General features: G+C 42.6%; 1 protein-coding gene across 1 annotated transcript; it reads right to left on the reverse strand.

Annotated features, from left to right (window-relative positions):
- Window positions 1–154: 154 nt before the first annotated feature.
- On the reverse strand, window positions 155–26,589 carry LOC110489088 (serine/threonine-protein kinase 40). Its single transcript, XM_021561660.3, has 11 exons — window positions 26,250–26,589; window positions 22,126–22,252; window positions 21,672–21,757; window positions 20,644–20,787; window positions 19,290–19,520; window positions 18,587–18,639; window positions 9,047–9,162; window positions 6,875–7,019; window positions 6,237–6,356; window positions 5,912–5,996; window positions 155–4,630 (listed from the first exon to the last, which is right to left on the reverse strand). The coding sequence occupies exons 2-11, from the start codon at window positions 22,241–22,243 to the stop codon at window positions 4,409–4,411; spliced, it is 1,320 nt and encodes a 439-aa protein (XP_021417335.1). The 5' UTR covers window positions 22,244–22,252; window positions 26,250–26,589; the 3' UTR covers window positions 155–4,408.

Consider the following 26,589-nt stretch of genomic DNA (forward strand, 5'->3'; position numbering starts at 1 on the left):
ACTTGGGGTTATCACACAATATCTGGTGTTCTTGGTTATAGATAGATCAAATATATTTATATTCTTTGAGAAAGTACTCCACCTACTGGCAATGACAGGAAGTATTGTCAACATTCAACGTTTCACATAAAATAAAATGGTAGGAATAGCGTACTTTTCCATATCAAAGTTTATTGCTGACATGCATGTAGAGATTTGATGAAGTACAAAAATATGTCTTTTATACAAACTTTTTTTTCATCTCTGTACAATTAGCCAGGTTTTTGTATTAGGTGCTCATATCCAACAAAGCAGCTTACAACAAATCCTGCTGGTTTTCAACCATTTTTTACCACCACATCATACACCATCTATTTTCCAGTTGTAATATTCAGCAAATCAAATACATCGTTAAACTGACAGATATTTCCAATATTTTTGAATTATAGTAAAAATGAAAACTTAAGTTGAATGTTCATTAAATGAAAAATCAGTTGTATTATGAAAAACATTAGGTTTTTCTGTAAGACTCAAATTTCCAATTCTCCCTGGTTGGTTGATTTCAGGCAATTATAATTGTGGGACCACCTTGAAAGTAAAAAATAAAAATCATGCAAAATCACATTTTACAAAGAGCTCAAGATCATGCTTCGTATGGTGCTTTCAGTCCACAGAAAATCTATGAAGGGGACAACTTTCATAGACAACTGGGACAAGTCCAACAGCCAAATGTGAACACTATCTTGATAATGCTTCAGATAATACATTACTTTCAAGGGTCTTACCTAATAAACCTGCATATTTATATCCAATAGTGGGTTATGGTCACCCTCAAGTAAGATGGGATCACAAATTTGCCTTCAACTTCAGCAAGGGCTGTGGAGTTCACAAAATATCCTTTTCTCATGAACTACTGACACACTATCAACTACAATACTGCTTTATACCCAGAAATTCACATTGAGGTGGGAAAAAAGCTAACATCTCATTACATGTATCTATTTATTTTTCTCAAAAGGTGGTGGCTAGCATTGCATCTAATGCATGTCTATATATAATTTGTGTTAAAGCAGGGCTGTTCAAGAGTGTGCAATGTTACAAAACATTCAGATGAAGATATGATTTCCTGTCATGTTGAATTTGGAATCATGTCAGTTCTATTCATCACATTCCTATCTGCAACATATCACCTTACTGAATGTACCCCTGATCAGAACTGGTATCGTTCCACTAGATGGAAGCTCTACTGGTGTTGTCGCTGTAATGATGGTATTATATTTACATACTGACCAAAAGTCTGGTATGGGGCGATAAACAGTTGGCCTGGTCCCAGATCTGTTTGTGCTGGTCATTGTCAAGGAAACAGGAGTTGGCAAGTCTGCACAAACAGAACTGGGATCCGGGTAATAAACAGATCACTACCATAAATCATCATAATGCACGATTATTTGTGTAAAAAATAGAACTATGCAGAGTCAGTCTCATTATTAGTGTAGCTTAAATCGACCACAAGTGTGTGGCAATGGTAAAATAAAATATAAAAAGAGATCTTTAATGAACATGGCTGATGGAGAGAAAAAACTGCAATGGCAGCTCAAGTTTGAATGTTTGGAGAAACAAATGAAACCAGAACACTTCTTGCTTAAAGCTAAAAATGGAAAATGGATTTGATGCCTGAAAATGGACAGTGAATAAATAACAAAATTAACATACATGAAATTGAGGAAAAAGACAATTTACAATGAAATAGGACAAAACTGACTCAAGTTTCTACTCGTGATCAATTTGGATATAAATAGGGTGAAGGTCTAAGCAATGCAAATACTCATAAAGATGGGCAAGCTTATGTGAACAGATGACTAATATTGTTCACGAGTTAGTAGCTTAGCAACATTGGCAGCTATTTTTTGACAAACTTTGCTAACAAATGACAACATTGCCATCTGTCTAAAGTAAATTTGCCGACATAATGGCAAACATTTTTCGTACTAAATATCTTCCTACTTTAGCAATGTCATCGTATTTCAAGGACACTAGTGTACTTTAGACGAAACAGCCGTTAGCGTCTGTGCAGAATGATTGGATTGATCACGACGTTTGTCACCACTACGGCACCGCCAGCAGAGGGAGGCTTGAGAATGTGCACAACGCGACAGACAACCTCACTGTTGAGTTTCTCTATGAAATATTACACTATTCAATTATCACTATCAACACCATAGTAAGTCTTTCATGCTCAGCTACTACATTATAACTTACAACAGCTAAAAGGGAGAGCTACTATGATCATCACGGTTTCGTTTGATTTTAAACTTGGCTACGCACTAGAGCATTCATGACTAAGACCGGGGCAAAATGAGGGATGCCCATCTTTCATAGCGGACACATGCAGTCCAGACAGTCTTAGAAAAGCCTGTATGTTCTCAGTGTGTGCGAGCAACTGAGGCAGGCAAGATAAACAGATTTGGAAGGATGGTTAGTTTAAGGATCTGCACTGACTCACCGGGCTTCAATAACGTGGCTCTAGTCGGCACCTACCACTGAAAAGGCCCTGGCTTAGTCTAATACACCCCTGGCCCGAATCACACTTATCTACACAATGACAATCACTGGCATTACCATTCATTCAAATTCATGCCCAATACCTGTCTCACAATGATGATGTCACAGGATAAACCGGGAAGTTGAATACCTGGAAGTTGTTCAGTGGTGAACGAGGGGGAGGTATAATTTCCTTGGCTAACAATCAGTTAAGACGCGCCATGATTTCACCACCCCCCAAAAATGATAGTGTCCACGTCGTGATTATTAACCAAAGATGCCAATTAGAAGAGCATTAACAGAAGAGGATCAACATTAAACATCTAATAAACGTCGCCCCATCCAGCTCTTCCAGGTACTTGACACCTAAATGCAAAAAAAATGGGGGTGAGAGCAAAAGCAAGAAAACAATATCATCTGCTAGAGTTAAAGACAGAAGTAGTCGATTTGGCCACCCTTTGATAGTTAGCATTTTCAATGTAGAATAGATAGAAGGGTAAAATGCTACTTATTAGTCATTAGGAAAAAAGCTTATTCATATCCCACATTCCAAACCATTATGCACCAAAACATAGTAATGCTTTCTGTCTACGGTGACAACACTACCCCGACAATTCCTTGTTTTCCGAGAATGGTGGACATGGTTTAAAATGCACACAAAAAAATAAAAGTAAAGATTGAGAGAGGTAGATTTGAAGTCTTCAGCTTAGAGACGGGACTAGTCCAGATAATTTTGGTTATGAGGAAACTAAAGAGAGTGAATTACATCCATGATCAAGTGATCTTAGTTTGGAGAGTTGAGGAGAGGGAGGTTAGAGGAAGGTTGCTACATGGTCCTTCTGGCCCTGTATTGCTCAGGGTTTTCAAGAATAAATGGGGGTAGGTAGGAGGGCGATGACCAGGTCTCAGCAGAGAGAAACAAATGGTGGGGGGGGGGGGTTCTATGTCCAAACACACACATGCGTGTCTGGTATCCCCCTGGCCTGTACGAGTCCATATGTGCCCATAGCTGGCTGGCTGGCTGAGTCCATATGTGCCCATAGCTGGCTGGCTGGCTGAGTCCATATGTGCCCATAGCTGGCTGGCTGGCTGAGTCCATATGTGCCCATAGCTGGCTGGCTGGCTGAGTCCATATGTGCCCATAGCTGGCTGGCTGGCTGAGTCCATATGTGCCCATAGCTGGCTGGCTGGCTGAGTCCATATGTGCCCATAGCTGGCTGGCTGAGTCCATATGTGCCCATAGCTGGCTGGCTGGGTCCATATGTGCCCATAGCTGGCTGGCTGGCTGAGTCCATATGTGCCCATAGCTGGCTGGCTGGCTGGGTCCATATGTGCCCATAGCTGGCTGGCTGGGTCCATATGTTCCCATAGCTGGCTGGCTGAGTCCATATGTGCCCATAACTGGCTGGCTGAGTCCATATGTGCCCATAGCTGGCTGGCTGAGTCCATATGTGCCCATAGCTGGCTGGCTGAGTCCATATGTGCCCATAGCTGGCTGGCTGAGTCCATATGTGCCCATAGCTGGCTGGCTGAGTCCATATGTGCCCATAGCTGGCTGGCTGAGTCCATATGTGCCCATAGCTGGCTGGCTGAGTCCATATGTGCCCATAGCTAGCTGGCTGGCTGAGGGTACAGTGGGAGCCTTTGGTTGAGATCTTCAGATTCTCCAGCCATGTCATTCCTGTGCACACCCCCGACACCCAGACTTGAAGTGTGAAACCCATCTGCTCCCACTCCACCTACCTAACTCTCCACAGCTAGGGATCCCTCTACCCAAGGGAGGGTCGGGCTAAGCTCCCATAGATACTAGTTTCAGGGTACCTTCCCGACCCAACCCTTGTCCCCCACCCCACTTGTCCCCCAGAGGGCAAGGTGATGGGTGAAGGGGCTACTTCCGGAGGAAGCGCTGGGCCAGGATGGCTGCGTCCAGAGGGCTGACGGGTGTGGCATCGTGGCCCAGGCGCCGCACGGGCGGGATGGAGCTGAACTGGCGCTTGGCGAGGAAACTGGCCTTGGCCTCGTGAATAGTGTTCTTCTCCTCGGCCAGCAGCAGCTGCTGGCGCATGTAGTTCTCAAACTCGTACTGTGACGACTCCTCCGTCATTTTCACCTGGGATAGAGAGACAAATGCTTATTAGTTAGTTACACACTGGGTCGTGTTCATCAGGGCAGTGGTTTTCAAAACTCTTCAGTGACCCCCAGACATTTTACAATTTTGTTATTGATTAGTTTAATCAGGTGTACTAGATCTGGTATAGCTCAAACACATGGAATGGCTGGGTGTCCCTGAGGAGAGGTTTGAAAACCCCTGCATTAGAGGACATGGAAAATGTCTTAAGACATTCCAACAGGTTGGACCAGGTCTACCAAGTCCAGGTAGTCCCTTCCCAGTTTGTTAGTCGTCTTCTGTTTGGTGCCCACTGAACACGACCCTGCTGTTACACAGAGATACTGTTACACAATAAACACAAGTTAGAGAGCCTGGTTAATGATCAAGAGATCAGCATCCTTGTCAAAACAGAGCTGATTAACTTACGCCACCATCCTCATCGACGGGGCTGTAGTGGAGCAGGTTGAGAGCTTCCAGTTCCTTGGTGTCCATGTCACCAACAAACTAACATGGCCCTCTATACCAGGCGGTGTCAGAGGAAGGCCCTAAATTGTCAAAGACTCCAGCCACCCTAGTCATAGACTGTTCTCTCTGCTACCGCAAGGCAAGCGGTACCAGAGCACTAAGTCTAGGTCCAAGAGGCTTCTAAACATCATCTACCCCCAAGCCATAAGACTTCTTTATTAGAACATCTAATCAAATGGTTACCCAGACTATTACACTGGTGCTACTCTGTTATTATCTATGCATAGTCACTTTAACTCTACCTACATGTACATATTACCTCAACTAACCGGTGTCCCCGCACCGGTGCCAACTGTATATAGCCTAGCTATTGTTATTTTACAACTGCCCTTTTAATTATTTGTTACTTTTATTTATTATTATATATTTAAAAAATGTCTGCATTGTTGGTTAGGGCTTGTAAGCATTTCACTGTAAGGTATACCTGCTGTATTCGGCACGTGTGACAAATAAAATTCGATTGTGATTTGAAAATACAGCTTTATGACTGAGAATGTTTGTCAAGCCACACCTGTACACACTTTTGTATTTCTTACAACACCTTTAGATTTAAAAAGACTGGATTCAAATGTGATGAAAGTGCTTGCCTCATGGTGGCACTGAGAGAACAAACACCAAGGCACCAGTCAGTAAGGGAGGAGCATTTGGCTCTGTTCCCCAGAAGGCTTTGGGTGAGCTGAAGTTCTGAGGATTAGCCATGCACTAATGCTAAAGGTTGAAGGAGGGTCAGGGGGTTGTTGACCACAGGGATCTCACCTCCTGGAGATGCTCTGGGTGGCTGACCTGGTCATCGATGTCCGGTACAACCTGAAGAGGACCAGTCAAAGAGGATACCGACTGCCTACAAAGCACACACACAAAAGACAGTTTATCGACACAGCAAGGGTTGACTGGTGATTCTATTGTGCAGCGTTTAAATTAACCTATTACGCTATGTTGCACCAAAATAAACATCTTGATGGCATTATAGATGATATTCTCACACCAGATGAGAGTATATTGTTAAGTACTTTTTCAACCACAAACCACTACTGCCAATATTTACAGTTCTCTCCCTGTCCACCAGGAGGCCGTGACTCACCATGAGGCAATAATGCCGCTGAGAGACTCCAGGACCTCGGCAGCGGTCAGCCTCTGCTGGGGGTCTAGCACCAGCAGCTTCCGTATAAGACCCACAGTGTTCTCCGACACACGCCCGTCCCTGAGGGGAGAGGGAGGAAAAGGAAGAAAGAGAGTGAAAAGGGGGGAAGGGTTATATTTATAGTCTTCAGTTCCAGAAGGAGAAACTGTTGAATAATACATAGGAGGAACCAACAAACGCATGGTCCTCTGTAGCTCAGTTGGTATAGCGTAGCGTTTGCAACGCCAGTATAGTGGGTTCGAATTCCCAGGACCAACTGTACGTAAAATGTCACTTTGGATAAAAGCATCTGCTAAATGGCATATATTACTATTAGTTCAGAACTTTTACGCAAGTCTGCCAAAGTCCTTGAGTAGACCAACTGTCATAAGCATCATTGCAGCGTCTTCCAATTCACACCAACGCAGTATAAAAAGGGTCCTTGAGCAATGCCTGTGTGGCGCTGTATGGAATGGAAGGTGTCGTATGACATGTAGCACGCAACACTGTATGGGGGTGCATGGAACAATAATGCTTGTGTGGTTTTGTATGGGATGTGGTACTTCATTGGGGGGGGGGGGGGTTGTATGTTGACCTACTCTGGGATGGAGTACTCTGCAGCCTTGATCTTGCGGAATAGCTCCTGAGGTATGCTGTCGTAGAAGGGGAACTGGCCGTAGAGCATGGTGAACAGCACCACGCCAAGGGCCCACATGTCACTGGGCTTTCCGTGGTATGGCCGGCCTGCAAAGGAAGACGCTGGATTAATTTAAAATGTTTCACGAGCTCGGTCTCTTTTCAATTGGCGACAGCCTACATGAGATTACTGTTCTGAACAACAACAAAAACATTTTTTTGTCAAACGGCAGCCAAGCATCGACAATATTGACACGAGAATAAGACCCTTGATATTTATTGGAAAGGAGCATCAAGCACATTATACACTTTCACCATCCTGTGAAGTTAATCATTTATTTCATCTGTAGCCTAATAAACTGCATGCTTTTGCGTGCAGTCATTGTGGGAAGTCAGTGGGACCAAACAACATCGTCGCCTGAGTCCAAGTTATCAATATGTTATTATATTAATGAGCATAAAATAATTTCAACCAGCATCTCACATAATTAATTTTCCTGACAATTTAAAAAAAAATGTATTTTTTGTTTTGTCGACAATTGGAAAGTTTACCGTTTCCATCAGGCCTGTTGTCAGACACAAAGTGTCACATGTTCTTACATAAAAAGTTTGGATGGAAACCTGGTTAATGTTTGACGTTTTGCAACTGAGAAAATGACGCTTCCTTAAAAACATGTTTTGCATATAGGCTTACATATCATGTAACAGTATGGTGCATGTACATACATGCACCAGTACAATCACACTCGAATCTTAATTCAACCACAAACATCGTTTGTTGTTACTCCTCAACCCACTATCCTCCTCTAAAACCATACGTAATACCCAGAATATCTCATCATCAACCACATAACGAATGATTAACCAATGGAACACAAACAGAAGACAATGTGACTACCACTCTCCAACTGCAGGTCTAGGCTTATCTTTCCCCAAAAAATTCCCAACCACATCTGGCAATACCATACCGCCATTATTCTTAAACCTATGAAACAGTAAAAGCATGATGAGTCAGAAGCCAGTGATGGTAAGGGAGGAGCAATGAGCATGGTGCTCTGCTTTAAGAGCAGAGGCAAGTGTTGTTATAAAGAGGTGGCGGCAGTTGCTTCCCTCCCTCCGCCCATGGGGCAATAAAGGTAATGCAGTTGACACACACACACAAACACAGGGGGGAGGGATTTGGAGTAGTTTCCCTCTCGGTGAGTCATCAGTGTGACTCACTAGAGGTCAGTTTCATTGTTCTGTTTTCAACTTGTCAATGTTCCGCTCATATATGCCGAGGTTATTGTGTTTTAATGGAGAGAGGGAAGCAAACACCAGACAAATCTGCTCTTTTCACACATTTCCCGCCAATTGTGTCTAGACCGAAGGGCTGAGAATAACTTTGCAAATGGTTAGAACCTCAGTGTATGCATGACGTTCCTGCACAAACTACCGAGTGATGGAATATTGTGTGCCGTCTCTGCAGCAAGCGATTAAACTAAATAGCAAAATGTAGCACAGTATACATGTTTGCAATAAAAACCAAACAAATCAACAACACATACCATAATACATGGCTTATCACGAGAGAACATCATGCAACAGATGATCAAGTCAATAAATGAAAAAATAAAAAATAAAAGCCTGGAGATACTTTCAGCCACTGTCAGCCTGCACTAAATGTTCCAAATTTGCAAAATAGGCGGTGTTGCCTAATAACCGGAAAAACCAACAGCGGACTGCCAAACATTACGCAAGCCTCCTGACTGACTCGCAGATTCCCAGCTCGACCCAGATTAAACTAGAATGACCCTTATTTTCAACCGAACAGTAAAATATATAACAGGAGCTTATCAGTCAAACCACATTACAAAAATAACATGTGAATTACCCTTGGAAATCAATAGGCCTACGTGATTTGCATCCTCTCGTTACATAAAGTAAGCATGGAAATATGAAAGTTTCAATTGAACTGTTATGCGATTGTGTTTGGCAGTCAGTCAGTAGCATTCGTGACAGACTTACAGAGAACTTCCTTCTCCTTTCCCCTTCACATGCCATCTGTGTGTGTGTGTGTGTGTGTGTGTGTGTGTGTGTGTGTGTGTGTGTGTGTGTGTGTGTGTGTGTGTGTGTGTGTGTGTGTGTCCTCTCACCACTCAGTACGTCAGGACTGATGTAGGCTGGACTTCCTCGCTGGTCCTTCAGCAGGTCGTCCTCACTCACCAGGTGCTTGCCCAGGCAGAAGTTGGTGATGGTAATCCGATGAGTTCTAGGGTACAGAGACACCAACACACAGCAGGGTCATATTCAGTAGATGAATGAAACAGTATGCCCTAATGCAGGTATTCCCAAACAGGAGTACAAGTACCCGCAATGCCGTCAAGGGCACGCCAAATAAAAATATGATTCACATTTTATATTTTTTTATAAACAAAAATAAAAAAATTCTCTTCACATTTTCAAACAGTCCATTTAAACAGCCTGAATAGCATCGTTTCACTGTCCAAAATAAAACCATCTAGTATTCAGCGAAATAACAATGTCAAAAACATGTAGTCTAGTCAAATAATTAACATCCTATCACATTAAACAGTCACTCTCTCGCAGGAATTCCACTAACAGTCCGTATGTAGCCAAAAGTAGCTGCTGTTCATTCTGTTTGCGAAAATTTATAAAATGGTAAAAAAATAAAATAAAATAAAAAAAAATGTAAGGCCCGCGTCCACCAGCTCTAATGGTAGTACTGCTACTACAAGCAGTATTACACCTGTCGACAACAAGTTGTTCTGCTTCCATGAGCACATCCAATGCTAGCATCAGTAATTCTACATTTGTTGTTAGCCCAGCTAGCATGGACACCGACAGTTGCGAATCTGATGTAGCCGAGCTGCATCAATTCCTCCACCGAACAGACGGGGACATTGGACCATTAAAAAGGCGCAAATATGAGAACTACATTGATTTGGGGTTCACTTATATTGGGAGTAGTGCCCTTCCTCAGCCACAGTGTGACTGTACAGTATACGCAAAAGTACTCTCACAACATGAAACATTCACTCGTGCGCAGACATTTAGAAACAAAACAACCATTTGAAAAATAAGCCCTGGGAGTTTGGATTGGATTCTCAGCCCTCACTGCCTGTATTTAGTTTTCATGCTACAGACTGTGGAAAATGATTTAAGACTCTCCAAAAACCCAATATTGCAGTTATGTGCATCCTTTCAAGCACACCCTTCTCATTAACCTGTGGCGAGTCATTCACAATTTGGCTTACAATGACGGCAAAAAAAACAACATTTGAGAGTGCGTTGACCCTGGTGCTAGAGGGGGTAGGCAGCTGGAGGTTGAATGTTTGAAGGGGTAGAGGACTATAAGTTTGGGAACCACTGCCCTTATATGACCCAGGAAACCACTTCACTTCCTGATTGTTAAAGTTTGCCTCATCATCACACAAAAAAATAAGTGTTAGGTAGGCCTGGGAGACAAAGGGTGCTTCATGAAATAATTCAACAGATGCTGGCTGAGTTCACTCACTGCTTAATTTGACCATCACAGTTATGACCATAGCATTATGGACTCTTTTGCATCATCTTAAAAGAAACCTAAGGAAGTTTAAAAGAAACAAGACAATACGACCACCACCACCAGTTGAAGGGACAACTCCAAACCAGGAGGACAGTGATAACTCCAGACAGACAGTCTGGCGCTCAAGCACCGTTGCTAGGGTAAACTCCAGACAGTCTGGCGCTCAAGCACTGTTGCTAGGGACATCATATTGGTTTCTGTGGAAACATCATAGGCCTATCAGATGTTTGCATGAGTCATCGTAGATAAACTGTTTGTGTGTGTGTGTGTGTGGGGGGGGGGGGGGGGGGGGGGCATGCAGGGTTTAATGGTAGGCCTTCATACAGTATCTGTCCTTTCCAGAACATGGAGAGAGAGGAAATTTAAAAAAGGCTACACTGACAAACATGTGAGTCAACCTGTGGTTTGGGATAATTATCTCGATGACTAATCCTGCATGCCATAGGGTTGACGAATGTGTATGCAAAGCACATAAGGAAAAGTGCACACACAGGCTTAAGTCCACCCACACACGCAAGCACGCACAGGCTACACAATCACAACTGCAATTTAGCACCATGGTCTACTCAAGATCATGGTCTCACCCACATCCCGTTTCTCCAAGGACCGAGGTCAATGCAGCTTCCCCTATTCTCTCTCACTTGCACACTGTATGCAGTTCACATTCTGCTCACTAAGACAGAAGGCCACATTTGGGCTAAGGTTAATTGCTGTGAAGAAAATGCCACATTGTAAAAACATTTTTGAAGAGGAAACCTTTGTCTACAGTCTACCATCTGAGGCTGTTCAAAATGATTTGTGAAAATGAGCCGTCTATAATGAATTCACAATGACAGGAGGTGACGCTTGAAGGGCTCTCGATAAAGCTACTTTATGAAGGGGGCCTTTCTTTTGCCTGCATGCATCACACAACTGCGGTTGCTATTCTTACTCTGTATCCTCTCCATGAATGAGATAGCGTGTTCGCCTCGTGAGAGGGACCCTTAGGACTGGAGGGACCAAAAGAACCACACCGTCTCCACTTTCTGGTCATGTGATCCCAGGAGACAGGAAACCAGAAACCTCCACATCCCCAGTGACTCCCCCCATCCTGCCCAAAATAACTTGACTGATGGGAAAGGGGTTGAATATGGCATCCGTTGGCTCCACACGAAGCTCAACAAATTGCACAAAAAAATAAAATAAATAAATTCAGCAAGTGTCCCTCAATTGAAGCCATATTTGAGATTTAATTTTCAGAAAAACAGAACAGTTGTGAGGTCAAGGACTTCTCTCAAACATTTTGGGGATTTACCTGTGCATGACTTTTGTCCCATCAAACACAATTTACATTATAAAAAAAGTCAACTTCGCTTTCCAGTTTTAAACACAGATGGACTTCGAAAATCTACTAAAAGATGTTCCTATTTTTGTAACGTTGCTTTTTTACTTATTTGTGAACCCGGCACCATCAACCAAACCCTTTTAAAAATTTGATTTGCAAAGTTTATTTCCAGCATAAGCAAATTCCTGACAATGAAACTGCACACTGAGCTTTGCAGGACGGGGAGAAGTTGGTGGAGGGAAGAAGATTGTACAGGTGTAAACTGATCTTCAGCACAGTCAGTGGGAATATATGCAGAGATGTTGATGTCATCGTCAAGTGTCAGCTGACTGACTGCATACTGACAAACAAGCACTATTCGCAACTCAGTCTAAAGACTGTGCAGAGACGGGCGAGAGAGAGAGAGAGATGACCTGACAAGTGCAGCCTCTAGATACTAGTTTGCAATCAACCAAACATCTTACAAACCTAAAGTACACCCGCAATGTAACAGTTCATTTAAAAATTACTAGCCTACAAAACACCAGCTATTTAAAATAACTTGCTGGCAAGATACAATAACAGCCTCATTCCATCCATCCATTTCAAGCAGATAAATTACCTGAACTGCATTTCCTGATGGAAACAGGAAATGCAGGTACATTAAATGTTGGCATGCAATTTGTTTGTTCGACAAGGTTGGTTCTTTTTTGTGTCTAAAATGTATTATGCGAGAAATGCCAGCTTTTACGCACAAATATTTATATGATAGCAATCATATCAATGTAAACTTGGATTCACACGATGATAGGCTATGTTGTGTCGTCCTACCACTAGGACTGGGGAAAGCATGGAGTTTATTAGGCAACAGCTGAAATAAGTTATGAACTTCACAGGGTGGTAAAAGTGCACAGTGATCCAAGATCAAATAGGAGGTGCTTACATTTGTCCTGTTTCACACATGTACAAGTGTCTGGTGTAAAATGGTTTGTCGCATATCCCAAATCTGGGTGAGGCCTTCCTCCATACATCTCTATCCATCCAGCCCCCATACTGTATGCATGCACACTCAGCGAGGACACGTGAAACACGCAGAGCAAAGGCGAAAGACAAAAAAGGAAGACAATGACAAGGAATGGAAGAAAGGAATCGTGAAAAACAGAAAAAGGAGTAACGAGCAGAGTGTGTGAGAAAAAAAACGCTTCTGACAGACAGAGGGAGGGAAAGTAAATAGAGGGCTGGGTGTGTGTGTGAGAGAGAGAGTGAGTGAGTGAGAGACGTGTGTGTCCATGGTGAGTCAGCCCTGAGCTATGGAAGGCCTTTGGCAGGCCTCTCCTTTTGTCTCCAGCTGGGACAGTGTTCCACTCGTCTGCTCTGTTCAGCAGCCCCACCGGCCAGAACAAAACACTTTGTTTCATCACCACTACAGCTGCCGAATTGGTGCTCACTAGGGATGCACGATTAATATAACATTGCGATATTGACATCCAAGTCGCAAGAGGCTGCGATATCGTTCTAGATTCACTATAGATGGGTTAGCTGACAACGTCACGAAAACGAAGTGCACGCCTCCATAGTGCAGAAGTCAGCGTGTTGTTGAAATTCTGGATGGCCAGATTGCTAGAAATAATAAGAAACGGCCATGTGGGGAATCGTAAGTGGCTTGTTTCATCTTGTTTTTGGAGGTGTTTTGACTGATTTCATGTTAATGCTAATATGGTAAAAAATAAAAAATAATCACTAGCTAGCTAACCAATAACTAACAATGTATTTGAGAGACAATTGCTCATGGTGCAAATGTTAATAAACAGATGAAATATAGCTTACATGTTGTCATTCCCAAGCCAACCCCTTCTATTCCCCCCTCCTTAGTTGCGCACGCCTTTATTTTGTTGCTAAACAACCAACCAATCTATGCATGCATTGACTGAACAGAAAGCTCTCAACAGATTTGTCCAAACATGAACGATGTAGCTATTCACTTACATAAAAATCCACACTTTCTATTATTCATTTGTGTAACTTGCTCTCTGCAAAACACTATTTGTTGGTCTTACCAAGCTGCTGAATTTAGCTAACTCCAAATCTTGCTAGCAAACTTTTGCTCTAATACAGCTTGATACCAGTGGGAGTAGATCAGCATTGGTTATACAACAGCTTGTTCTTAAAATCAGAGAAGAAAAGATAAAGAATATTAAATTCTTTGTGAATGTACCTATTGAAATCTAATTAGGGTCCCATGGGAAACCCTGACCAACACTTTGGTTCCTACTGTCATACCAACTCCTCCCCTTTTCCCATTAGTTTCATACCAAACAAAACTGCATTCCAAGTGCCCACTGTATTCCAACCACATAAATAGTATGGTCATTCTAAATTGTGTGATGCCAACAGCAGAGCCAAGTGTTTTGATCTATACAGCTCAAATAAAATAGCAATATATGGTACAAAAATTGCACTTTGATTTTTTTGCAGCGCTCACCATTACGGGCACAGGCCGGCTCAGTTCCCAGTGTGTACAGCAGTGTTTCCCAGTCCTGGTCCTGAGGATCCAAAAGGTTGACCACTTTTGTTTTGGCTTAATTCAACAAATCATCAAGCCTTAAATTGACCCGGATTGAGATGCACTGCTGCACAGTATGTTCGTGTGTAATGGGGGGGAAAGAGAAAGAGAAGGAATTGAGGTAGTAAACACTTCCTTGCAGTGGCTAATATGATTTTAGGTGATGTATGGGCACTAGTATTTAGATATGAATGTATATGCATGAATGAAACCCATTTAGACCCATGAATATGCCACATTCTCAATTGTTTAATAGTCTACACATAGACATACTATGGGCACATGGAGCCAAGAGGAGGAATTGAAAAAGCCTGCACTCTGTTGATCAGTTACAAAACAGTCACTAGCATACTCCTACATTTCATGGGCCCAAGATAACAGCTAAAAACACATTCACTGTAAAAAAAAAAAAAAAAAAAAGAAAGAAACCTGTGTCTTTAAAAACATACAACAAAAATAAAGAAATCCAGCAGGGTTTTGAGAGGCTCTGGGTGCACAATAAGGCTGGGATTTGACAGGGACCTCACAATACGATATTTAGGTGCCGATACGATATGTATTGCGAGTCAATACAGCGATTTTATTGTGATTCAATGCTCCAAACATATTTGCTACAGAGGGACAAGCGAGAGGATGAGTAAACAAGTTCTGATCAGCCATGGAAATAAGTGCTGAAAATAAATAGTCTCCCTATTCACAAAAAGGAGAACTAGCTATGAAGGAAAAATGATTCAGTTTTGGTGCAGGTACAGCAAACTAGCAAGAAAACAATATTGCCACGGTCAAAATGATACAATTACTGTCAAATATTTTGATATGGAAAGGGGGTTCAACTGAAATGTGTCTTCGATATGCAACTATTGATTTGTTCCCAGATCACTAGTGCACAACCCCCCACCGTCCTCACTAGCATGCACTCCGTTCACACACACACTCCGCGCATATGTGCCCCGATCACACAAGGCATTCAAAAGTAAAAAAAAAAAAAAAAAATCAATTTTCTCTTCTACATGCATTTGTTGTTGCAGAAATGCCTTTTTGAAAATGTGAACTTTCTTAATAAGAAACTTGTACGTAACCTGTAAAATCACAAAGCGTTTTCGCCCTGGAGAAAATACAGAATATTGCCTAGCCATGATTGGTTGAGATAAAGGGTGTGGGTCATTCCCAAGAAAGAGCAATTCTGTCACTCGAGGCTTCCCTGTCACATGGCACGTCCTCTCTGCTACCGCAGATATTTGTAAACTCCTTTGGATTAACTCATTTTCATCAATGACATGCAAAGTGTAGCTACAGCTTTAAATAACAGAGTGGTCCTGAATACAGCTGCTGGTCTCGACACAGCTCTTTCTTCTGTGGCAAAAGTCTACTTTAAAACAGAGTGGGAAGGATATATATATATTTTTTTATGTCTGTCATGAATCATATTCTAACAGTTAAAACCAAGAGTTAGTCTCAACTGTATAAAAAAAGTAATTTACATTGTTAGCTAGCTAGACAGTTGCATACAGGTAACGTAATAGGCGGCTAGCTAGCTGAGATGGCCAGTTGCATTCTGCAGTTAGTCGATTGCTGATGTGCAAAGCCATGACGATAATATGCGTGTCAGTTTATTATGTTTAACTAGCTAGCTACCGAAAATAGCCACTGTGGTGCGAATGCTAATCGACTAGCAAGCTAATCAAACCCCAAGTTAAGTGACAGGGACACATTAAATGGCTAAATAACTAGCTATCTACACATGTTCAACTAGCTTAATACTAGCCTCGTTTAGAATTCGAGAGTGAAATAGTTACTCGTCTCTAACGTGTAGGCTCAGCATTCCCGAATAGTCCCATTAAAAAGTCAGAATGATGAACAAACTTTATTTCAATTTACTTTACCGGTTGTCCACCGATGTTGTCCCTATGTCAGAGGGATATTTGATGCAAAATATCCACAGGGAAGTGTTATCAACCCAACCTTTAGTATGCTGTCTGTTTTTTCAGTTGGTATTTTCAAAACCGATGCAATTCGCACATGAAACACAAACACATCCAGCTGATTGTGAGGGAACGTGTCAAGAGGACAACATTCCGGGTCACATTTGGTTATTATTTGGTAAATAGCCCACCCATTTTCACCTACCTCATCCCCATACTGTTTTTATTTATTTATTTTTCTGCTCTTTTGCACACCAATATCATATCATATCTCTACCTGTACATAACCATCTGATCATTTATCACTCCAGTGTTAATCTGCATAATTGTAATTATTTGCCTACCTTCTCATGCCTTTTGCACACAATGTATATATAGACTCCCCTTTTTTCTACTGTGTTATTGACTTGTTAATTGTTTACTCCATGTGTAACTCTGTGTTGTCTGTTCACACTGCTATGCCTTATCTTGGCCAGGTCGCAGTTGCAAATGAGAACTTGTTCTCAACTAGCCTACCTGGTTAAATAAAGGTGAAATAAAAAAAATATAAAAATATTGTTTACATAGTGTATCGCGTCAAGAGATTGAAAATGCAAGTAACAGAAACTACCGGCACAGCAAAAAGTCAAACTCCTATCAACAGCATATACAACCGGTAAAAGTGTAAATATAATTTCATTCAACATTCTGGCTTGTAGAGAATTGCATTGTTTTTTAGGGCGACTTCAGTCAGACAAAAAAATCCATGGATTAACCATGGTAAGTCTGTTTAGGCAAGATGAATACCAGCCTACTGCTAATTGTCTTGTAATGTCTGCAATGCCATTGTTTGGCTGGAAGCCGGTTGTGTGTGTATAGGGCATTTTAGTAACAGGCTATAGGAGGTGAATTAATTCTTTTTTTTTTTTACCTATTGTTCTGGAATTTGTCTTTCAGCAGTGTAAGGAGACGAACAAGCAGCACTTCAGGTATTTTTTCTTTGTACTTGATCTTATTGCTTGGGGTTCAAAGAATGTTATTGCTGGTATGCAAGGTTTTAATGCCTCATCTATTTGTGCCTGCCTTTATCCTTTACAGCTTAAAATTGTCTGGAGCCTGGTGTTGTGGCCACGGAGCTTTCACTCTGATGGAACTAGGTTTCCGCTGCTGCGCAACAATGATGTCCTTCCTCCCAGAGATGAGCAAGCATCCCCTGGACTGGACACAACCAGGCAAAACATATTTTTGAGAAGATCAGGACTTTTGCAATGAAAAGGCCATAGACAAATACACGTCCTGCTCCAAAGAGCAAGACATAAATTTGTTCAGTTTGTTCATAACATAACTTGAAAAAAAGTCACTCAAACGATCTCATGATAAAAGCCTAGATACTGTTTTACCTAAGCCCTTGTGTTAAGTTCTCTAATTTTAGGCTACTACCTTTAGCACTTGGAAGTTAATAAAGTATTTTAATCTTGAAATATTTTCAGTCACGTGTTGACGTGAATTCTTGGTTGGGCCTTAAGGCTTAGCGGGTGTAAAACAAAACAGCACTGTAGTTCAATGTAGTTCAATGTGAAAGTTTTTTTTAATTACAACAATAGGCAATTTAATACTGTTAATGGTTTGCCTAATTAGGAAACTTGGTGAGATAATGTACAGAGAATTCATTTGGCAATTCGGTGAAAGTATTCCTTTTCTAAATATATGTTTTCCAAGGATTAATGTGGAGCACGTGAAGAATCGCAGCTAAATGTTTGAATGCCCTTCTCCTAAAGGGGATATGTTTACTTCTCCAACTACAGTGTATGATGTACCATTTTGAATCCCAGAGTCTGTACTTTTATTCAATGTAAAACACAACCTCCGATTTTGGGACATAAGACCGAAGGGGGGGGGGGGGGTTGGTAAGGGGGCTTTATGGATAAGGAACTGGCTGCATTCTGCAGGGTCTATTAGATCCCGGCAGCACAACACTGTGACCTGATGTGCACTCGAGCCAGAGTTCCAACCATGTGCAGTTCCACCCCCCCTCTCTTCCAGAGAGAACAAAGTAAGAGGGCACGTTCTTCGCACCCTCTTTTTCCTCGCTAGGTTCCCATCACTGCCTTCCAAAACCCGACCACAGGGAATGAGTCACTGACTCGTACGTGAGAGGGGGGGGGGGGGAATGTAGAGAGCAAGAGAAAGAAAGAGGGGTGAAGGGGGACTGGGCTGGGATATCTCGCTCTTCCTTGAGGCTGCGAGGACTTGACCCTGCTCGGGTTGAAGGCCAGTTGCACACTGGATGGGGCATCTCGCATGGCTGAACCAAATATGAAAGTGTGACTGAGTCCTTACCGTTTGTTCAGCACCATGTTTCCAAGCTTCAGGTCTCGGTGCACAATGTTTTTCTGCAGGGTGAAAGAGGTAGAGACAGATCAGATATGTCACTATCAGACTGCTGTTGAATGAAGCACTGGTACAAAAGCAACTCAAGTCAATGCTGTTACTGCTCTATAGGAGCGGTTTAGCTTGGATGATGACTCATCGAAGGGGCTACATAACAAAAATGTAACAACATTTTGACTTGTCTGAACATGCCCAAGACTTAAGTTGGAGACCGTAAAGAAAACACACTTACATAATACATCTTTCAAAAACAAATTGTCAAAGCTATGCGTCATCTTGGCTCTCAATGACTATACAGTCAAGTCAGTGACCAATTACTTGATCATGAAGGTCAGCCTGTGAAGGCAATAGGCACTGACCTGATAATCTGATCTACAAATCATTAAACTTCCAAAACAACTGGCCATCAGATAATGAAAAGTCTGCGAAATCTGCAAAGTACATAGCAGACTGAACCCTAGTCAAGAAGCAGATGGAACGTTCAAAACAGCTACATTGTAGTCGGACTGAGTTGAATCACTGATCTACAAATCCCCTCACATTCCAAATAATTAGGCATACGCATTGTGATCATGATTAGCGATTCTGCGTCTCATCTTCCTCAAACTGATCCCCTCAAACGTGCTGTACGTGTTTTGTTGGTCGGTCTCACCTTGTGCAGGGCCTCCACCACGCGCACCACGTCGTAGAAGATGACGATGGCCTCGCGCTCGCTCAGCCGCTTCTCCTTGATGACGTAGTGCTGCAGGTTGATGAGGTCCGCAGTCTTGTCGCTGAAGTCGTGCGCACAGAGGCAGTCCAGCACCAGGCAGATCCGCTTCTTCAGTCGGCGCACCTTGCCATTGTTGGCCTCCGGGTCCTCCACAATCTCGTATGCCCGGTCCTAAAGTGGACAGGGAAGAGAGCGGGTTGGTTAGGGTGATTAGAGAGGAGACTGTATCCTTTATCTGTGCGTGTTACAATCTGTTGATATGGGTAGTGTTCAGTAAGCACAAAACAAAAAGCCACGAAACAGAATAAAATGTTGTCCAATAAAACGTTGGTTTTCTATTGCAAAACATTTTGCTACGGTGTGCCATGAACAATATAACTCTGAGGCATCTCTTTAGAAGCATGTAAGAAATAATATGGATTCTGACAAAAGACATGACAATTGAACGGCATCCAAATCGTATGTGTCATAAGCCATCACCTCTTCCATTGCCGAGTGAAATTCCACTCTGGCTTCAATCAGCTATGAGAGAGAGAGAGAGAACAGTGGAGGAGGAGATGACAGGGCTCAGTGATGTGTACAACCATCCCATCTCCAATGTGAATAGAACAGTCTGGGGGGGGGGGGGGGGTTTAGATGAAAAACAAAGGTCATTCTTCTCTATTCACCTCAGAGCGAACCACTGTCCCCGTCCCCAATGGTATTGGTTTGTCCAGATTTAAATGGCTGGGCCTCTAAAGGCTTTCTGAGACAAATCATTATTAACTGGTCCGCTTGGAGGCGGAACTATAATAAACCAATCAATACCGTTGTTGAAGCCTTGAATGAATCACGCCGCAGCCTCACGGCTCAATGTAGCTATTTTAGTAAGAGCGTGTTGAGGAATAGGGTTGTGAAAGAGAGGCGACAGATGGAACAATAACAAAGTTATAAAGATATGGGAAGGGCGGGAGGGCTGAGTCACTGTGAGAGTGGATGGCTGGGAAAGTGAATGATAGAAAAAAAAAAGTGTTTCAATATCTCTACAGAAGTATCTCTAAGCTCCACTGGACTTGGATCGTGCAGTGCGGTTGGTAGGGAGGGGGTGCGAATAGAATGTTTTTCCCTGAAGGGGTGTCTTTGGGTCGTTGGTAGAAAATTATGCAAGTCTCTCATCAGAAAGAATAATGTACAATCACAGTAATTCAGTACAGGTCTGTGAAGTTCTCAACATTGAAAGACATTACAATTGGCTGCAGCGGCAAGCGATGTAACTGAAAGTCTGTGGTGCACCAAGTAAACTCTTGCTATTTACCTGGAACAGGCCATGGTGGTGCACCACTCCATCCTGGTTATGGAGCAGCGAGAGGAGGGAGTACTCGGTGTGCAGCAGCATCTTCCCCTGCCTCTCCTCCTGGGTCTCCCCGGTCGCGTCTCCCCGCTCCTCCAGCGTCAGGATCTACAACAGAAAGCAGCAGCAAGGTCGTGTTCATTAGGAACTAAAAGGAAGAAAACTGACTGAAACAGGGAGGGTCTACCTAGAATTGTCCAATAAGAAACACTTGGTTTTTGGTTTCCCATTGCAAAACATCTTACTACTGTGTCCCCTAATGAATTTGACCCCGAGGTCACGAGCACAGACGCTCTGGGACTGGGGAGAAATCCCTGAACAATGAACCACATGAAGTCGTCACCCCACAACAATGCCTAAAGTACCATAACAGCTGACCCCAGCAGCTGATCTAGGCCTTGGGAAAGAACTTAGGAAGAGGGGGTTAAGAGCCAGAGGGGACAAAACAGGCCTGCATATTTGGCACATCAAATCAAATTTTATTTGTCACATGTGCCAAATACAACAGGTGTTTCACCTTACAGTGAAACTCTTACTTACAAGCCCTTAAACAACAATGCAGTTAAGAAAACTTTTTTTTAATGATAATTAAGTATTTACTAAAATAAACGAATGTTTTTTCATGCTGGTTTCATTTTATCCAGCGCAAAAACACGTCCCTACATACTACGGTCAACACACTCAGGAGGCAGGCCACTTTCTCGCTCCTCCTCCTAAAACACCTTGTGTGTAAAACAGATTATTGGATTGCCCCAATAAACAAATTGCCTCTACAGTTTGTCTTCCGCCCAAGCACGAGCAGGCTGCTGCACTCAAATAGGGCCGTAAAGAAATAACTCAACACTAACAAAGATGTCTGTTTAGGAAGGTCAAAGTTTCAAAAGGCTATTGGGACACTGTAGCTAACTAGCTATTGTTTGAAGACACTAATTAGTCTCCACCAAACAGTGAAAATAAATCATTCAAAAGAAACAGTCTGTGTGTCCACTCACCTTTAGCTGGTAGAAGTCATCCGTCCCATCCTTCCTGGCCAGACACTGCACTATGCTTGGCACGGGCGAGTTCCCCAAACGAGGCCCTGTAAGGAAGAAGTGGCAACAGCTGCATGACCAAAAGGTAAGGAGTGTGTGTCCTAATGCAAACCATTAGGAGGCATGCAAACTTCAACCCCCTGCTAACATAACATTCTTTTACACGTCATCTAGCAGACAGCAGGAGAACTTATGCTAACGTTTAACAAAGTTAAGTTTACATTTTCTGAAAAGATTGAAGAAACATCAACTTTGCTTAATAGATTCTGAGCCATCTACCCAATGTTAAAAATTCTTCACATTCTTGCCTCAAGCTAACTGAATCCCCCCCACCTCTTTCCTAGTTTCCTGCGCACACAGTTGTAAGAGGCCAACCGTTCCCCTTTTCTGCCCCTGCGTAAACCCCATCTCTTACCCAGGACAAAGGGACCTGCCCTCTTGGCGTTGCTTCCAGCAATTCCAGGACAGAGGAGCTTGCTGGCCCTGCCCGAGGTCTCTCCGGCCCCCCTCTCCAATGAGCGCCGCTTAGACATGCTGGAGCTCTGCAGGAAGAACACAGAGACAAAAAGCTAATCAGATAACATCAGATCAAGGTAGGCACATTAAGTGGTGTTGGGACAGAAATGTGACCATAGGGAAGCAAAACTCTCAAACTGATACGGTCTTGATGTTCTTCCAGGCCACTAGAAAAAAATACATCTTGAGTTGCATAATTCCAACACTAAGATTCTGACCAAAATTCTGTCAATGTGTCATACAGTAGAAAATATGTTAGTTCTCAATCATCCCTGAAACTGCATGACTATACCTGGGTCTCTCCAGAAGTTCTCTATTGACTTGGCTAATGCAGCAGACGGTCTTGTGGTATGAGAGAGGAGGGTTTAATCCCGCCCAACCACGTTAGAAAACCGCTCCCACAAGTTTACTAACACAGTGTGAATGGCTAGCCATTATAGGTTCATTCAGATGTCGTCTCTGGTGAGAGAGATGACACCTCAGCTTTAAATCCTCACAATGTGGCAAGCAAACAAAACATCCATGTACTGACATTGAATGACAAATGCCTCGATGCAGAACGCAGTAGGATTACTGCAACAGCAAATCCTGCAAGGGTGGAATTCTGGTGAAATGCTAAAGATGGCAAAACATGTAATAGGGCTAGGCTGAATGCTATTTTGTGCATACATGCTTTTTCATTTTATCCTTTGCAATTACTTTCTGAAAATCCTGCTGTAGCTCTTTCACACAAGCGGTGTGAAAGGAAGACACGGAAAATTGTTAGACTCCAGCCACCCAAGCTATAGATTGTTCTCTCTGCTTCCACACAGCAAGTGGTACCGGTGCATCAAGTCTGACACCAACAGGATCCTGAACAGCTTATATACCCAAGCCACAAGACTGCTAAATAGCTAACAGAATGGCTACGAGGACTGACTGGGTTAACCCTTTTATTTTTGCACTGTCTATACACACACCCACAGGACTCTCCAACATACATATTTATACTGACACCACACACATGCACTCAGCATTTATGCTGCTGCTACTCTGTTACTGATATATCCTGATTGGAACTGACTCTATATAGCTTCTCTCTATGACATTTTTAGTACTACATTGATAACTGCATTGTTGGTTTGGAGCTTGCAAGAAAGGCATTTCACTATACTAGTGCACGTGACATTAAAACTTGAAACTTAATCTGCACTGGTTTGCGGTTCTCTAAATCTGTGGCCTCGGCTATGTGGTGAGTTATAATCATTGACAGTAAAAGGATACGACTTCCTCTCAGAAGACAGTTTCCCATAAAAGGTTGGGCTCATAGCTTTTTTCATGACAGAAAAATAAATACCAACCCTACCATTTCCGATAAGGTACTAAAGGCACATGCCAGGGGAACCTGTGTGTGACACATTGTGATATCTATTTACAGTAACATACCTACCTCTATAGGACCTACGGTATTCTATCTTTGAGAGGTATTTGCTTTTTTGCTGCCTGTCTAAAATGAGTTCCTAAGTGATAAAACACGCACTGGTTCCCATAACAGGAAAGTAATGCTAAGAACCAACTGTGGGGGGGGGGGGGGGGGGGGGGGGGGGGGTGAATCACTCAGTTCAGTCACCCCAGGGTTATCATGGAGTAGGTTTAGTAAAAAACGCTAAAATGTCAGAGGAATGACACCAATAAGAGTGCAAACTGACATGTTCTAGAGTGTAAAAAGGAGGCATCGTTTCAGAGTGAAAACAATGTGCGACTTCCTGTAGTGAAACTGCAGCACAAAGGTGATAGGTCAATGTGTCTAAAGACAGGATTGTGGTGACAGTAGATCTTTAGTGGACACATGCCAGTACAAGTTCAACCCAACTACAGATGTTCCAGAGCGAGAAGAATCGGGCTGATCAAAGTGGGAGCATAGAGGGCAATAACAATTCATTTGAATTACCTGCATGAGTAGACATTGGAAACTGACACACACCCAAAAAACTCAATGCATTACTGGCAAAACTAGTCAAAATGCTCACACATTAGCCAACACAGCAAAGCCACGGAAAACAAGACATCTTTCCATTTTGAAACTGTTCCACCATGGGCCACAGTTTGGCTCCGGTGAGGACAGGACAGTTTGCAGCAGTCAAAGTGGGCCTACACAAATTCTCACTTCTATGAGGATTTCTTCAGATACCAAAGAGCAGACTGTCGTAATCATGTCTTTCACCATCTCAACCAGTCATCAATCACCCAGGGAGGCTTATGAACAGTGCTTTTCATGACTCCCAGTCACATGTGCAACTGTAGGAGAGCAGCATATTATATCAATCAACATACCATTTATTTACACGAGTCGGCTAAACTAAATGTTAGCCATTGCAATTTGCAAAGATGGAATGGTACACAGGGTATGCTGCTAAAATGACTGTCCAACAAGAACTATTATTAACTGAATCAGAGCCGACAGGTTGTGATGTGCATTTCCACAAGAGCACTGTACTGCCCTAAAACCATTTGACAAAACAATTACCTTACTGTAACGCATGCACCTTAGGCTTGCCTGAAATGGGCAGCTCACAACATGACTTCAGATTAGTTTGGCATTTGATGAATGTAAGCCAACTACCAATAGTTCAAGAACCAAAAGGTCAAACCACCCGAAGAAAGCACAATGATATTCAGCGCAAGATGCAGTTTTATCTGATGCTGACTGTACTGAGAGAGAGTAGGAACATAGCCTACTGAATCATATCAGACACAAGGCACCAGAGAGAATCTCCCACGCTGAACATGCGCTCTTTAAATAGCTAGAGAGAGCACACACGGCCACCATAGATGACTGGAGATCCACTCACGTCCTATTATAGCAGCATGAATCAAGCATTTCACAGCGTGCTCTGTTGCAAAATAAAATAATTCGCTAAAGCACTAGCTAAAGAAGCCATCTCTAAATAAATCTAATAGAACCAAATATCATTTTTACACGTTCATACCTGGAACCTAGGCTATATCCTGATAAATAATTGAAAAATAATAGTCCAAGCTATCACAATGTTGTCAGAGGAGATGATTCATACAAATCACGTGTGGTCGATGTTGAACAAAGGATTTCTTGACTTGAGGTTGCACAAGTCAATCACCCTCTAACTATATTGGACATCATGATAAATATACCTAGCTAGCTCGTAATGGGCATGTTGATGTACCTGGATGAAACCTCAACTGCCTTCTGCGCGCTTATGGTTACCTATCATCTTGCAGCTGGCTGCCTATTGTTACATTTTGAATGCACTTGGCCATACAAGGTCACCAAAAAATAACTAGAGACATAGGAACGACGACAGCATGTTGCAAGGGGGTGTCAGTTGCAACATTGTATCAGGCGATCATTTGAAACGAATGAAAAGGAGCACGCATCGCAGGGATGCAATCCCCCAAGTGTAGTGTACACGACCCCCTTTTGACTCCTACAACGGACACGAGTGCCAACAATCACCATTTGTCCACAAGCCATTGAGTCATCCTGATCTTGTGTCATGACTTGAGTAAAATCTAACTAGGTACCATTTATAGTACCGACTGACCGACAACCCACGAGCGTTTACAAACGAGCCCCACGCCCGAACGCAATGTTGTGGCAAAATAAGTTCTCAAAACGAATACAAATGAGTAAAACACAGCGCATATACAGTGCATGGGAACAGTGGTTGTTAATTACAAAATAATGTACGATACTCGGCGTCAGCGAAACTGTTAGGTAGCCTAACTAACGTTAGCTAAATCTGCTAAATTCCATTCGGCACGAGCAACCCAAAGCTAGCCCGAATTACAACAATGCACACCGTTCACACATCGGAACGACCCCAATGACAAATGTGCATGTATGTGTGTTAATTCATATTTTCGGTTTTCAATTTACCCATTGTCTGCTAAAAAAAAAAATACACATTGTGCAGAACGGGGAGTCCATTTAAACAAAGTACATGCTAGCTACTACTAACGTTCGCCACCTCGCTCACTCAGGTCTTTTTTTCTTTAACAACTTACCTCGAGCTGAAAACGCCGAGGAAAGTCTGCGTTGTAATGCTACAGCATGGACATTTCTTTAAAAGTATTTGTTCGGTGCATACGCAGTTTGTCGCCCCCAACCAAAGGAGACCGTATATGGAGGGTTGATATCGCGCAATGTTTGTTTTAGCCACTATTACCGAAATGACCACTCGGGAACAGCTTCCATTCGTCAGCTTTCTGATCGCATCTTTCCATAGCAGCGCCACCTGACAACGGAAATGACGCAAATTGCATGACTGACAGACTTGCCCGGCCAATAAAAATAAAAACATAATTTGATTTAGTAGTGTTGTCTAGCAGATGCAACTGATTGATT

The sequence above is a fragment of the Oncorhynchus mykiss genome, chromosome 2 (genome assembly GCF_057628025.1).
Source record: "Oncorhynchus mykiss isolate SJ-2025 chromosome 2, ASM5762802v1, whole genome shotgun sequence".
In the NCBI taxonomy this organism is placed as follows: domain Eukaryota; kingdom Metazoa; phylum Chordata; class Actinopteri; order Salmoniformes; family Salmonidae; genus Oncorhynchus; species Oncorhynchus mykiss.

Excerpts from the sequence above, each read along its gene's own strand:
- LOC110489088 (XM_021561660.3), bottom strand. The coding sequence starts at position 22,243 with ATGTCTAAGCGGCGCTCATTGGAGAGGGGGGCCGGAGAGACCTCGGGC. Across the intron at positions 21,758-22,125 it reads GGCAGGTCCCTTTGTCCTGG|GGCCTCGTTTGGGGAACTCG; the intron begins GTAAGAGATGGG and ends TCTTCCTTACAG. Across the intron at positions 18,640-19,289 it reads TGGTGGAGGCCCTGCACAAG|AAAAACATTGTGCACCGAGA; the intron begins GTGAGACCGACC and ends TTCACCCTGCAG.